We start from the raw sequence: 15,233 nt of genomic DNA on the forward strand, positions 1-15,233 counted from the left end.
TAAAATTAGTTTTTTTTCTTGCCATCCTTCTTTTTACTGAAAGAAGAGTTAAAGTGGTGGAAGGGACTTTTGTATAGGCAAGATTTTGTGACTTTAAAGAAGGCTGCACGTGTTAGTTTAACAGTTTATACCACATATAGAAAATACACAGAACAGAATGTTGATTTTTCTTTTATTCTTACATTTACAGGTAAAATTTATTGCTTGGACAGGACATGTAACAAACAGACTTTTGACTGAACATATCATACAACACAATATATATTTAATTACAGCTAATGTCCCATTGACATATAACATAAAACTGCATTATCTAAAGTTTGACTTTGGATACTCATATAGCAAAAAAATAAGTTGTTAGTTAATTATAGTGAAAATTAATGTGGTTATTCTTTTTTCCAAATACCAAGAGTGAATAAAGCTTTTTTGAATGAGGCTTTCCGGGTTTAGCATATAGACGCTTACTTTCCACACACACTGGCCCAGGAGGAGCTGGATTAGGGTGTGAAGAGATCTCGAGGATTAAGCTTAGCCACCAGACAGACGTCGTAGCTATCGTGCATGGCTGCTCGTCTTTCCACAACTGTCCACACATTGTCTGCAGGGTCCAATTCCAAAAGTTCCTTGGTGATGATCTCATGACAGCCTGCAGCCATTAGAGAAAAATTATTTGAGAGCATGCAAAAGTGCTTTTAAAAATTATTTGACAGGCATTCAGTAACTGACCAGCCCCCTTGTAGTATCCACAGAGATAGAGCTTTCCATCCACTACTCTTACGTTGGAGGCGTTCGTTCGAAGGGAAAGTAGGGATGTGGGGACGGTTGGTCCTGGTTTCCAGGCGTCTGTATCTGGGTTGTAGATCTCCACGGAGCTCAGGCAACGACGCGATTGCCCACGGTCCTCTCCATCGCATCCTATACCACCTGGAAACAAATGCATCTACTCTTGCTCCAGTGCAGAAATTTCACAATACTAATATAGATACAGTTATGTGTTTTGGTAGTCTGACCTAATACATAGATCTCTCCATTGAGTACAGCTGACCCACAGCGGTACCTGGAGTACTTCATGCTGGCACACTCTGTCCATCTGTCTTTGCCGGGGTCAAACTGAAACACACGATTGCTGAGCTTGTCAGGCTCGTCGTCAGGGTGATCCTGAAAGGCAGGAAGAGAGATTTAGGCAGAGAGATGAAGAAAAAGATGAGGACATATTGGACAAATGAGAAGCAGAAATATTTCAGTAACTATTTCACCATCTCTATCGTGTGGGAATTGTTTTTAAAAAACGAAAATGATTTTAAATAAAAGTACAATACTGATGTTAATGTTCAGGGGAAAAACAACCAGTTTGTGGATTTTATATGGCAAGTTTTTGTAAATTTTTGAGACTTCCACAACTTCAGTATGATTTTTTTCCCCCGTGAAAAACCTAAATAAATTGTGCATTACATTTTTAACTGATACCATGTAAAAAAAATTTAAAAAAAGGCCAGACACAACAAGTATGATAAAAATTCAAACTCACATATACAAATACATTTTTTTCTTTTATTTTGTAAGAAGGTTCCATAAACACTCAGTTTAAAAAGATGAATTTTTGGGGCAATTATTTCATGGCTCAGGCATTAAAGGGTTAAGATGGTGTGTCTGGGTACCTGTGGTGTCCACCCCCCCAGCACATAAAGATGCTCCTTCAGTGTCACAACACAGTGACAGGCTAATGGAAGAGGCAGAGGAGCAAAGCTGAGCCAGCTGCCTCCTCTCTTCAGCGACCATCTCTCCATGCTGTCTGTGATGACGTAGTGATTACGCACTTTCATCTGACCACCGATTAAATAGAGGGCATCTCCTATGAGCCCTAAAGCATACATGTCCCTGTAAGCTGCTGAGCACAACTTCACCCAGCTGTTCTCCTCTGAACTGTCATACCTGGAAGATAAACAAGTAGTTCATTTGTTAATTCAGTGTGGTGCCTATTGATAAAAAGATTTCTGATATGCAAAGGGATTAAAACCTGTAGATATCAACCCCCTTCGTTCGATGTTGGTCTTCTGCTTCTACGGCCACCACTATGATGTTTTCTCGGCTCACTGCGCCTGCTGTGATCTGTCCCACTATGCTGCAGCCCCTCAGGGGAGAGGGGATGTAGTAAGTCTTCCTAACATGGGGGTCGAAGCAAAAACTGAGGTCAGCAAGTCCTCCACGCCGCGCAGGGACGCCCTCCTTATTCACACCACCCAAACAGAGGAGCAAATCTGTTGTCTCCATGCCATAGCGAAGAGCTCGGCGAGGAGGAGCTGCGGCCTCGCAGAGACCTGACGTCTGGAGAACAGCATCAATCATCCCAAAGCACTCAGTATCCCGCAGAAGCACCTGAGAGAATCATAAGTATAAGAATGATATATCTATATACTTATCTCAGGACAAATATAAATAGGGAGTCTTGCTCCTTATTATATTTGGACCTCATTCCAATCTCTTCATACCGGGTTTCTCCTCCTTGCTTTACGGAGAAATCCAGGATCCACAAGCTCCAGTCGGACATGCCTGAGCAACTCCACAGCCTGGGCTTCCCTTTCTGAGTCACCCCTGTACTTTTCCACCCAGCGCAGCACCAGCTCCAAAACAACCTCCTCCTGTGATACGTTAAGGTCATCTAAGCCAAGCAGTTCCCCAAGACTTTGAGCATTCAGCTCTAGCACTTCTTCTTCTTCACAAACCTAGTTAAACAAAGATAAAGAAAGACAGTATAAGTAATGAAGATAAAATAAAATAAGATAAAATAAGAACAACATCGCAAAATGAACAAAAGATATTCAGAGATTTCCTCAGTGTTCAAAAGCTTCACTGAACTTTGATTCTTCTGATAATTTAGGGCAGGCCTAACTTCATTAATCGTAGGTTCATGAATAATTTTTAAAGACTATGACTGAGGGATTATTTCACATTGTTAATACTTAAACCCTACCTGTGAAAAGTGTTGACAAAGATATCGCAAGGCACAGTCAGCGAGGCTAGTTGCTCCCAAGTTCCTGGCCCAGTGGTACAGACCAACACAGTTTGACGGGTCCATACAGGCCTCCATGTGACTCTGGCACAACCTTACCTCAGTAAAAACAAGGAGAGTACTTCTTAAGCATAAAACTTGCACTTTAACAGGTGACACCTTTACCAAGTACCCCTCTGTCAGTTTCACCCCACCTGAAGGCTCCGTCTACATGTAGCAGAAAGGCAGCAACGGCCACTCCCTGGATGTTGTTGTTTGTTAGTGGGAGCTCGCCACAGTACATGTAGTCCAGCAGCAGCCTTAAGCTTTGTGCAGAAGTGTCTCTGAGTGGTATTTCTCCTCCGTGCGTCTCCTTCAGACCACATGTAAACATGGCCTGGACACAATGATTCACCAGAACAGTAAGAAATGATACAACTACAGCCTTGCGTATCATTAATGCATTTGCTTGGAGCAGTTCAGAAAAAAATAATAAAAAATATGGTAACACTTTATAATATGGCCTGCAACGAACGGCTTAATTCCCCTGCAATACAACATGATTTCCAATGTATTTTATTTGAAATTACCGGAAACAAAGAAATAATTATACTGTAAGTAGATTTTAGTATTATGTTTATAATTATAAGTAATGTGGAAGTAATTTTATGTAGTGCATAAGTACTTTTGAGTATTGCATATCTTCAGGTATTTTACAGGAAAATAAAAATAATTGCATTGCAAATAATTTAAATAATGTTCTTCATTTTCCTTCAAGCATACGGTTTATTGTTCCTGACTATTTTACCTGGAAGTAAGGACTGAATGCAGACAGCACCACCTTGTGGCAATGGAAGGGGATCCCTTCAGCTAGCAGCACCACGTCAGTGAGCTCCTTAGCTGTTCTCATCCTCTCTAGCTGCCTTAGCAAAAGTGAGCCATGCTCTGCTTGAGCAGAGTGCAGCACCTCAGCATCCATGGACTCTTGTTTTGAAGAGAGGGGAGTTGTGGAAAATGCATCAGTAATTACAATTAAATAAATCAATAAACAAAATCAGTGAACATCTGTGAAAGTTTGGTCTATGCACACTTGTATGCAGTTTCAACTGCATCTACCTGCTCTTCACTGTCGCAGCTTCGCTGTTGTCAGTAAGTACTGCATGCAAAGTTTTCTCCCACGTGAGACTGAATGACTATGCACTTTTCCTCCGTAGGTCTGATCCATGCGCAGAGCATATTTAGTTCCACTTTTTGTTTATTCATGTTGAGCTAATGAGTACCAAGTGTATTCATTAGCTCAGCCGGGAGTGCTTTGCATGAGTGAGCTAACTCATGCCAGTCACAATGGCCATTATATTATGAACACATGAGCAGTGTGAACTCTGATCATGCTTTTAAGTGTGAACAGCGGTTCAAATGAGCACATCTTTCTTTTGTTTTTATAAATTACGTTGACATGTACACCAATCATGTTAAAGAGTCTGCCTTAACTAATGCGACATTTAATATACTTCATAAAGCTAAATAGCATTGACCTGTTTGTAGATTACGTTCTACTACATGTTGACCTGTGGTTCCACCCCTGCAGCTGATAACCACACTCTGTGTGCGTGAGCTACACATAAACAGCCCACAGACACGCACACATGGTTCAGAGAAGCAGAAATAGCATGCATTATATTTGCTAAGCACATGCAGAAAAACAGTTACCATACCAGTGTTGTCCAAAGAACCAAGATTAGAAGTATTAAAATGAGATTACGTCAGTTTTCCTTGCCAAAACTACAACACAGGCTGGGCTGTTTTTGTCAAGTTTTTGTTTGCTGCCAGTTCTCTCGTGTTCTGTGCCATTTTGTTTTGGCGAGTGGGGGTCAACAGCATGTTCACTGTCAAAAACGAGTTTAAAATAGACCAGCAAGTGCTGGTGGGGCTGCAGGCCTGTTCAGGTTTCTATACATGACTGAGCAGTCTGTCCTTAAACTCATTCATGCAGCGTTTCACTCTAATTACTTTAAAATGTGCAGATTTCTCTTTAGAATTATTTTAAGGAAAAATGTGCAATTTCATTAAGAGACCACATGAATAATTAACATGACGTGAACAGGTATGTTTGAAGATAGTTAACTAAACTTAAATTAAAATCTAAAGTTATGTGATTTTTTTTTTATAAAATAAAAATAAAAACTAGACTTTGAAAGAAATTAAAACAAAGAAATTAAAACTAAGGAGAATATAAAACTAACTATTTGTTAGTTTGGGAAACTCACTGATGAGGCTTTAATGCAGGTGATTGTTGAGGCTTTGGATGTCCACAAGACTGTGAGTCAACTGTTTTCAAAAAGTTCTATTGATTTTTCTGCCATTGCAAAAAAAATCATTTGTTAAAATTATGAAATAAGTAATAATTTTTTTTTAAAAAGTGAAATGGTAAGTTATTTTCTCCATTTCCAACAATATTCCCAGAAGTTTCAGTTGGGAAGTCTATAATTTGACGTTTCTGTCACTTAAAGGAGGACTTTTAAAAAAAAAAAAAAAAAAAAAAAAAAAAGCTGGAGCAGCTTCTCTGGTTACAGATGGTACCTACACCATTTTGGTGCTTTAAATGTTGTTGGGCCCTAAGTTCATAGTAGTGACAGATACTAGAAAAATAAAAAAAAATGGGAAAAAAGGTCTGAGCACATTTGGCTCTCTAGTAAAAACAAAACAAAAACAAAAAAAACACAAAAAAAACTATTTAAACATTTATACAAAGGCAACATTTCAATCCACAGGTTCTGTTTTTCCTGAAAGTCTGTCAAAAAAAAGAAAGAGTGGACATTTTCTAGAAGGTATAATCAAATCACTGTTGAAAAACATCACAATAACATATCAACAACAAGTCCAGATAAGAAACAGAAACTGGTTTTCAAGGGTGCTTTCCAAAATAATTTAAATTATAACCTTTTCTTGAACTAAAAGAAATCGGTATCATCCATGTAAGCTTTATTATCAAAGCATTTTTATTACAAAAATCAAAAATCTATAAAACAAACAAACAAGCAAACAAAAAACTATTCTGAAATGCTGCTGTTGTATAAATGTTTTACAGTCCACAGACTTTTGCTCTTTTTCTTTGCTGATAAATGCTTTTTGAGGTGTTTTTGGTCACACTTGCTATTTACTTTATCTAAAGTGAAACAACATCAATTGACAAGTGTTACTTTAATAAGGACAGATCCTTTGGAAGAATTGAACGTGATTTACTGAGATAGAGAAATTAATAAATTTGGCGATTTGACTCCAATTACCCATCATGACAGAACAGAAACCCAAGCGGTGATAAGATTTAGGAGAGGACCCCCCTCCCCCAAAGTCTAGACGTGGGTAGTGGTGAAAATGAAGACTGAGACTGAGGTGGAGATGGGGAAGAGGTTGGAGTCTAAAAGGGAGAATGACGGAGAGCATGGGTTTTAAACCAGGGGTGTCCAACTCCAGGCTTTAAGGGCCAGTGTCCTGCAGGTTCTAGTTATCACCTGGTGTCAACACACCTGAATTAAATCATTAGTTTATTACCGGGGCTACCGAGAACTTCAAGACATGTTGAGGAGGTAATTTAGGCATTTGAATCAGCTGTGATAGATGGCGGGCACATCTAAAACCTGCAGGACACCGTCACCTGAGGCCTGGATGATTGATGATGGACTAGAGTAATAATGTTGGTATTGAGAATGACAACATGGTGTCATGGTCTGGGTGAGTCACAGTATTTTTCCACAGTGGTTGCTCTCGGAGCAACCATCGCTCCTCCCAGGATCACCACCTGTGACTGATTGAGTCGGCTGTATTTAAGATCAGCGTTCACAACCAGCCTTTGCCACATTGTGTGCTAACCCACGCTGGTTCTTGGCCTCATGTCTGTGAGTCTTGTGACACCTGTTGCTCTAGTACTCACCTCTGTGTTCTTGTCTTCTCAGTTGTTTCCTGACTCACCTTGCAATCCTACAATAGCTTCACTCACCTGAACGCTAATCTCCAGTCACTCTTCAACAGCCGCTAAACTCTCAGTCTGCCTGCCTCCCTGCTCTTGCTGTTTTGGAATCACGGATCACTACTACTGACTCACCCAGGCCTCCTCCTCTCTCTCATTAATCCACCTGCAATCAAGTAAGACTGTTCAGACAAATCAGATTGGATTTATTCTGTTGTTCCTACAAGAACCAGCCTGACTCTTCCCATCTGTTTCAGTGCCTCTCCGTCCTCGACTCTCGCACCACCACTCCCCTTGCTGTGCCCTGTCTGCCACAGTTCATGTTCTGGGATATTCTAGTTTAAAATCCCCTAAAGCTCATATACATAGTGTCTCACCCACCTTCATAGTTTGTATATCATAGTATGCCACTGGTTATTCATAGCTTTCCCTTGGTTCATGTTTCATGGTGTGTCGCAGTTATTTATAGTTTACATTCATTGTAGTTTTTGAATATCATTGTGTCTCGCAGTTCCCGTTCACTGTAAAAAAAAGTCATCTAGCTTGTTAGCTAATAGTTTGTTTCCTCACTTTAGCATTGCGTTAGGTTTAGTTTCAACACTGTTATTCCATTACGTTATTGTAAATAAAAGTCACTGAGTCTCAGTTTGAATCTGTTTTGTGCCGTGACACGTGGGGGGAAAAGGAAGTAAAGTAACGAACAGAAAAGCAGGAAAGTTGATCCTAGTTTGGGTAAAACTGACTGTTGTTCACAAATATCAAAAGTCAGAAATGTTTGTACTATGTACAAAATGCTTACTTTTATTTGGTGATTGTACATTTTCACATGTGTTGATGTCACCACAGGGAGAAAAAAAACAGTAAACACAGAGAAAAATCACAGAATGAGAGAATGTTCAAAATATCGACTAGTACTGTCTTCATTTTCTCATGTGTCTTGTATGCAAGCTCGCGTGAATGCTCGTCTAAACACTCATGTACAAACACATCAAAGATAACAATGGCTAGAACTGGATTAGACAAATGTTGCACATTGGCATGAGGCATGCAGCAACTTTGTTCAAACATCTACTGAAGCAAATGATTGCTGAAAATAAACCCCAAAAAGGCCTTGACACACAAAAAGTACATAATGGCAATTATACAAACTTTTTCACATATTCAGATTTTTCAGGAGGTGTGTCTGCTTCCTGGGCGGGTCGTAAAGGTCACACTTTGGCTAATTATTCACAACTGTTTTAACAGACAGTCAAGCATACTGCAATACACAACAGTAGATACAAGAAGCGTGATCCTCGCAGATTACAGGAAGTGTAGATTAATCAGTGACACATACTCCGGTCGTCTGTACATTAACATCTCTGAAACGTGCCTCCTTGCAGATGTTGCATCCTGAAACTGTTGTCACATGGCCAGCCCCTATCCCAGTTTTCCAACAGGACCTTTGTCCACAGATTTACTTCGGAAAGTCCGCAGTTTATGATGATGAATGTGTGTGCATTGATAAAGCAAAAGTGTCTGCAGAGCTGCTTAAAAAATGTTGAATTATTATATGCAACAGGGCAGTTATTGTTTTGAACAAACCCTTAAACTTAATATATTATATTAGTTATTTTTTCATTCTCCCTGAAATGTTTCCACAAAAATGTCAACAGAAAGGAAAAAGGCAGTCAGGAAAAAATGGGAAAGGCTAAAATATAAGACATTTCTTAAAAAAAAAAAAAAAAAGACAACTTAAAAGTGACATCTTCCTAAATTTACTAAACTTACACAGATTACACAAGTGGGCTCAGCCCAGGCCACACTGAGCACACTCAGCCGTTATCTTTCCAAACTGGCTGTTTCATGCAGGACTTATGGCACCGCTTTGGTGTCTGTTTGCATAGGTCTTTAGCTGTGCAAAAACAAAAGGTTGAGGCTACAGAGAAATTTATACCATCTCACCTGGCAGGGATGACATTATTTGTAGGTCACAGGCTAAATGTTTAAAAAGTTGGCTTCACTGAGAAAAGAAGCCGGAGTGGAGACTGAGACTGAAGAAGTCACATGAATGAGTGACATAACGTTTCTCCCACTGAAAACGCTACGTCCAGATGAACAGAGTGCCAGAGTGGAGTTCACAATAAAGAGGGAAAAGTGTAAAATAAAATATATCTGTGTTTAAAACTTAATTTTACTCCCCTATACGGAAGTTCTTTGTATATTTTAGATCTGCTTTCTCAGCTACTAAGGCACAAGATCATATGGAAAACATGTAACACTACATGTGCTGCATGTATAGCACTGTTGTTGACCAATAGTATTAACATAAACAAGAGTAGGCCACAGAATATTGCACACATTTTTCACACTCCCTGCAAAGATATGGGTCTGGAGAGCTCTTAAATCATTTTACCATTTAAGAACAATGCCTTAGCATGACCTTAAAGAAGAGAAACTTACAGTCACTGTGGTTTGCATATTTCAAGATATTGCTGCAGAGTAAGATTTGTCATCCCTCAGGTTTTGGGACCATAGATGTTCACAAGCTGATTGAAGCGTGACTTTGAGCCAAAGATGAGGACCATTTGCATACACTGTCCTTAAAAAAAGATAAGCAAATGTGAGTGTGGTGAGACGGTAAACTGAAAGCGCTAACATGGCTTTTTGCATTTTCATGGTTATGGTTAGGAGATGCCAGAACAGAGACATACTTTCAGACACAAATCACTGAATCAACAACTACAGTTTGTCTATAGTTTTCTGACAGAAACTATAAGTAGCTTAAACAGCTTGATGTCTGTGAAGGTTCTCAGTCATCCAGGTCATCGTAGTCAAAGGAGCTTGCAAAGAAAAGCGTCTGGACTTCTTTAAGTTGCTTGAAGATGTTTCACCTCTCATCCGAGAAGCTTCTTCAGTTCTAAGGTCAAATGGTGGAGAGTCCCAGATTTAAACCCAGTGGGAGTTTCCCCCCACAGAGGGACAAAAGGACCCCCTGATGATCCTCTAATCGCCTGAGCCAAGGTGTGAAACTGGGTGTGGGTCCCAATCAGCCAGAGTTTCGGGTGAGTTCATTGTGAAACCTGGCCCCACCTTATCATGTGAATTCCTGAGGTCAGATGGCCCAGGATGTGAGTGGGCGTTAAGGCGTCTGGGGAGGGAACTCAAAACTGGATTATAGATGGCAGACAGTTGGTGTCGTAAACCACCACCTCTGTTCAAAGATGGTCGCTCACAGTGGACATAGATGCTTCTTTCACTCCTCTTTCAAACCATCTGTCCTCTCTGTCCAAAATGTGAACATTGGCGTCCTCGAAAGAGTGTCCTTTGACCTTTAGATGCAGATGGACAGCTGAGTCTTGTCCTGTGGAGGTGGCTCTTCTATGTTGTGCCATGCGCTTGTGAAGTGGCTGTTTGGTCTCTCCAATGTAGAGGTCTGGGCATTCCTCGCTGCACTGTACAGCATACACCACATTGTTAAGTCTGTGTTTTGGAGTTTTGTCTTTCGGGTGAACCAGTTTTTGTCTGAGCGTGTTGCTGGCTCTGAAATGCACCGGGATGTCATGCTTGGAGAAAACTCTCCTGAGTTTTTCTGATACACCGGCTACATAGGGGATGACAATGTTGTTGCGTCTGTCCTTATTATCCTCCCTCGCTGGTGTCTGATCTTCTTTTCTGTGCCTCTTTGCTGACTTTATAAATGCCCAATTAGGATAGCCGCACGTTTTGAGTGCTTCCTTTACATGCATGTGTTCCTTCTTTTTCCCTTCAGGCTTAGAGGGAACATGTTCTGCCCGGTGGTGTAGGGTCCTAATTACTCCAAGTTTGTGTTCCAGAGGGTGATGGGAGTCAAAGAAGAGGTACTGGTCCGTGTGTGTGGGCTTCCGGTAAACTTCAATGTTGAGGTTACCATTCTCTTCAATGTGCACAGTGCAGTCCAGGAAAGGCAAACAGTTATCCTTTGTGTCTTCCCTGGTGAACTTGATGTTTTTATCCACAGCGTTAATGTGCGCAGTGAAGGATTCCACTTCTTGTGTCTTGATGTTGACCCAGGTGTCATCTACATATCTGTACCAGTGGGTATTCTTCCTTTGAAAGAGCCAAGAGCCTTCTGTCAGATTATAATATTATTTTATGCCATGTTAAACCCTTAATTAAAGATGGTGAATTATTATGTAGTTTTAGTTTGCATTATTCTCCTGAATTAGAAGAAGGTGATAACTATTGCATTTGTTAAGCTGAGTTGCATTACATTAGACTGCTGGTTTATTGTGAATGAATGATATTGTTTTATGATGCATTATACTGCTGAGTTATGAGAAATAGTGTTTGCAGAAAGTCATCGCCTTATTTGTCTGATTAGAAGAGAACAGAACATACTGGAGTTTTCTGCCCCCATCTCAGCGGGAGCAGATAAACAGGGAGCCAAGGTTGTAGCTTAGGCACTGTGTGAGAGAAAGAATGTGAATGTTTAGGCTTTTATGATTAGGTGGGGGCCACTAGAAGCTATAAGAGTTTGATCAATGCTCCACCATTTTGAGATCTGATGCTCTCTGCGTACGGTGTCCATCTCCCACGCGTGTGATCATTAAAATCATCGTTTGACTCAACCCGGCCGGACCAGTGTTGTTATTGTGGTTTTTCCTCTTGTATCCATCCCCAATATTTGAATCCGTAACACTTCCTTTCCACTTCCTCCATGTAAAGGTTGGCTACAATAGGTGACACGGGGGAGCCCATGGCACAGCCATGTTTTTGTCTGTAGAAGCCTTCGTTGTATTTGAAGTATGTTGTGGTAAGGCAGAGGTCTAACAGTGTGCAAATCTGATCGGGTGTGAAGTTGGTCCTGTCCTCCAAGGGGCTGTCTTCTTGTAGTCGTTTTCTGACCGTCTCCACGGCCTCCGTGGTGGGTATGCAAGTGAAGAGAGAGACTACATCAAAGGACACCATGGTTTCATCTGGATCCAGGGGAAGTTTCTGGACCTTGTCAGTGAAGTCAGTGGAGTTCTTGATGTGGTGTGGGGTGTTCCCCACGAGAGGAGCAAGGATGGTAGCAAGGTGTTTTGCAATGTTATAAGTGGCTGAGTTTATGCTACTGACTATTGGTCTGAGTGGGACCCTTGTGGATTTTAGGAAGTCCGTAAATGCAGGGTATGGCATCCCCTGGGTAAAGGCGGTGATATGTAAGGCGGTCAATGATTTTGTCCTTTTCAAAGTCTTGAAGGCGAGCTATAACTTTCTTTTTGTAGCTGCTTGTGGGGTCTCGCTTTAAGGCTTCGTAGGGATTCGTAGGGATTCTCCCACTAGGTTTAAATCTGGGACTCCCCACCATTTGACCTTAGAACTGAAGAAGCTTCTCGGATGAGAGTTGAAACGTCTTCAAGTAACTTAAAGAAGTCCAGACGCTTTTCTTTGCAAGCTCCTTTGACTAAACAGCTTGATATGAATTTTCTTTGCTGCACTTTTCTGTATTTCCTTTTCTGTCTTTACTATTTTTCCAAATGCAGAATGCAAAAGCAGTTTTGAAAAAGTGGAATCCATTTTGTTGGTTGCTTGGTCGGTTGCTCTTTAGGCATTTCCATTTATATTTAACCTTTTTACTTCTAACTCAGTCAGGGAGAAAAGCTTTTTTGGTGACAAAACAATCTGAAACCCTTTACAAGCGAGTGAAAAAAAGAAATCATTTTCAGAGCACCTTTTAAGATAAATATCACAAAGTGCTTCACAACATAATGTTAAAAACATAAAAACAAAAAACTGGTTTAAAAGAATGACTTCTGAGCTGCTTTTTAAAAGAAATCCTGAGTCTGCAGATCTCAGGCTCAGTGGGCGAGAGTTCCCGAGTCTGGTGGCCACTGTTGTAAACGCTCCATCTCCTTTAGCTCTCAACCTAGTATGATGCACAGCCAGCAGACCCTGATCACATGACCTCTGCGACCTGCAGTAGTATGCATGTAAAAGTTGACTGATGTATGCTAGAGCTTTTTCATGCAGAACCTTAAAAGTCAACACAAAAATGTATATATATGTGTTAAGTGATAACACACAAGGCTTCACCTTTCCATCCCTGCAGTTAGAGTGTTTACATGTTAACAAGCGTTAATACAAACAGAGGGATGTGTGGTGAGATCCAGTATTTGAAAAACCTACAGAGTAAGTGCCACATCAATCATAAGAAAACAATGGGTTCATTTTATGAATATTTTTATCTATCACTTAAATTATACTCTTTGATATATGTATGAAGCTCATAATTATAATGCCCTCCTTGGAGCAATCTGCTTATAATGATTGCTTTGTCAGCTGTCACTTGATCACACAAAAACATGAAGAGGCTTAAATGACAAAATAAATGTATAGTTTCATGCAAGCATGAAAAAAATTCAAACTGGCATGTGCAGAAACGAAACTTTTTCTTTTAATGTTTAGAACAGAAAAAAAAGTCAGAGAAGCAGAGGGACAAACTGCTACACTTTATCCATGACTAAAATGAACCAAAAACAGAACAAAAGCTGGGCTAACCCTGTTTGCTCGTCTCTCAGGTGGAGAAGTACGGGACGGAGGAGTGGAGGAAAGGATTCACTGGTGTTTTCGGGAGAAGGAATTCACACGGAAGGAGTGCACACCGACCTCACGGGGAAACTCACCTTCACCACTTTTGGGAATTGAGAGAAAGGACATTGTTGGATATCTCGCTGTTTAAAGACTATATTTCAAGCACTGTAAATAAACGCACTGTCTGCTTCAACCCAGAGCTCCGCGCCTGAGTCCATACCGTTCATTAGCCCTGACACTGTCATCCTCATTTACAACATCATAAAAACATAAATGTCTTAGGACAGCATTTAAAATGTGAACCAGTTAGAACACAAAATCATAAACAATGTCTGACTAAAGTTATGTGTCCTGCCAAGTACAGTTCATTGACATGTCGTCCTAGATGCAAAAAAAAAAAAAAAAAAAAAAAAAAAAATTTAAAAAAAGGATTGATAAAGATTGATACAATTCTCTTGTAAATATTAACTTATTTGCCAAAAGTAACAAAGACTATGCTGCTTTTTAAAATATAAATACCTTTTTCAGTGTGGGCAAAATATAAATCCTTCATTTAGTTCAATGATTCCCTCCCAGCTATATCACTGACTATGTTATCTATCTTTTTCTGTTCAAGGTATGAAGAGCCCAATCAATAGTTGAAGTCACTTTGACAAAAACCTTTAAATGTTAACCAGCTCAACTTTAAACATTGCATAGATGCCAGCGGTGTGATTGATGAGTTTGTTTTATAAGGCCAAATGGTTCAAGGCTAAATGGCCAGAATTCTTTATATTTAAGTGGCCGTACTGACAGACATACACAGATCATGTGCACAGACACAAATTTTTAGGGTTTGACATCCCCCCCAGATGACTTTTCAATATCTCTAACAAAAATAAAACCTTTCTATGTTGTTCTTTGATTTTTCAAACATGGCATGTGTAACAAAGTTACCTTATATGTAAACAGGCAGCTGGGATACATAAGATTAGCTGGTGACATTTAGACCACGAGGGTGTTGCCTGTTTTTACTAGTCTGCCAGGTTCAAAGAAACATATCAGACACCGTAAGAAATATCTGGCATGGATTTTCTGCTGACAATGAAAATGATGTTATTTTATCTTTTTACTGAAGCTCAACAGCAATAAAGATAATAGATAAACAATAAAGATAGTAAACATTTTTAAATGTACAATGACAATAAAAGGTTATTCTATTCTATAAAGTGTTTATAGATTATTTAAAACCAGATTATGAGAGAATGGTTCAGAATAGAATAGAATAGAAATATCCCTTATTGTCCCTCACTGAGGAAATACACTTTACAGAGGAAACTAAAATTAAAATAAAACTGAGTAAGTGCTTAAAAAAAACCTCTGTATTAATGCACATTTGTTACATTATACAACACATGTTCTGTTTTTCAGTTGCAGTTTTCTGCAGTTTCTGCAATTCATCCTTTTAAGTTACTTTTAGCAAATTATTTGCCATAGGCCAACACACATGCATGTTCACACAGACACACATTACATCAGGTGTGTGCAAGTGTGCAGTCAGGGACATGCGGGGAGGTGGATCTTCTCTTACCAGGATGGAAAAGGAACAGTCACTCCCACAGACGCATTATTACAGAACACTGAGGGGGGTTCGCTCTCTTCACACAGTGGTGACACCTGTAACTGTCCGTACCACTCAAGAGGACCCTCAAAACAAACCCATCTTTACAGAGGTCTCGGACATTTGCACAAGTAGACAAGGAC

At 40.0% G+C, this 15,233-nt stretch overlaps 1 protein-coding gene across 1 annotated transcript; it reads right to left on the bottom strand.

The window, feature by feature from the left end:
- Nucleotides 1-121: 121 nt before the first annotated feature.
- On the bottom strand, nucleotides 122-4,416 carry LOC146363659 (kelch repeat and BTB domain-containing protein 12-like). Its single transcript, XM_084917449.1, has 9 exons — nucleotides 3,798-4,416; nucleotides 3,205-3,386; nucleotides 2,972-3,104; nucleotides 2,490-2,723; nucleotides 2,018-2,376; nucleotides 1,659-1,932; nucleotides 1,011-1,158; nucleotides 727-924; nucleotides 122-646 (listed from the first exon to the last, which is right to left on the bottom strand). The coding sequence occupies exons 1-9, from the start codon at nucleotides 3,966-3,968 to the stop codon at nucleotides 498-500; spliced, it is 1,848 nt and encodes a 615-aa protein (XP_084773575.1). The 5' UTR covers nucleotides 3,969-4,416; the 3' UTR covers nucleotides 122-497.
- Nucleotides 4,417-15,233: the final 10,817 nt, after the last annotated feature.

Source organism: Perissodus microlepis, chromosome 20 (genome assembly GCF_051167445.1).
Source record: "Perissodus microlepis isolate ML-2025 ecotype Zambia chromosome 20, ASM5116744v1, whole genome shotgun sequence".
In the NCBI taxonomy this organism is placed as follows: Eukaryota; Metazoa; Chordata; class Actinopteri; order Cichliformes; family Cichlidae; genus Perissodus; species Perissodus microlepis.

Bases quoted from the DNA above. Each gene is read 5' to 3' on its own strand.
- LOC146363659 (XM_084917449.1), bottom strand. From the start codon at position 3,968: ATGGATGCTGAGGTGCTGCACTCTGCTCAAGCAGAGCATGGCTCACTT. The intron at 2,724-2,971 runs GTAGGGTTTAAG...TTGTTTAACTAG, and splicing joins TTTGTCAACACTTTTCACAG to GTTTGTGAAGAAGAAGAAGT. The intron at 1,933-2,017 runs GTTTTAATCCCT...TTTATCTTCCAG, and splicing joins AAGGGGGTTGATATCTACAG to GTATGACAGTTCAGAGGAGA.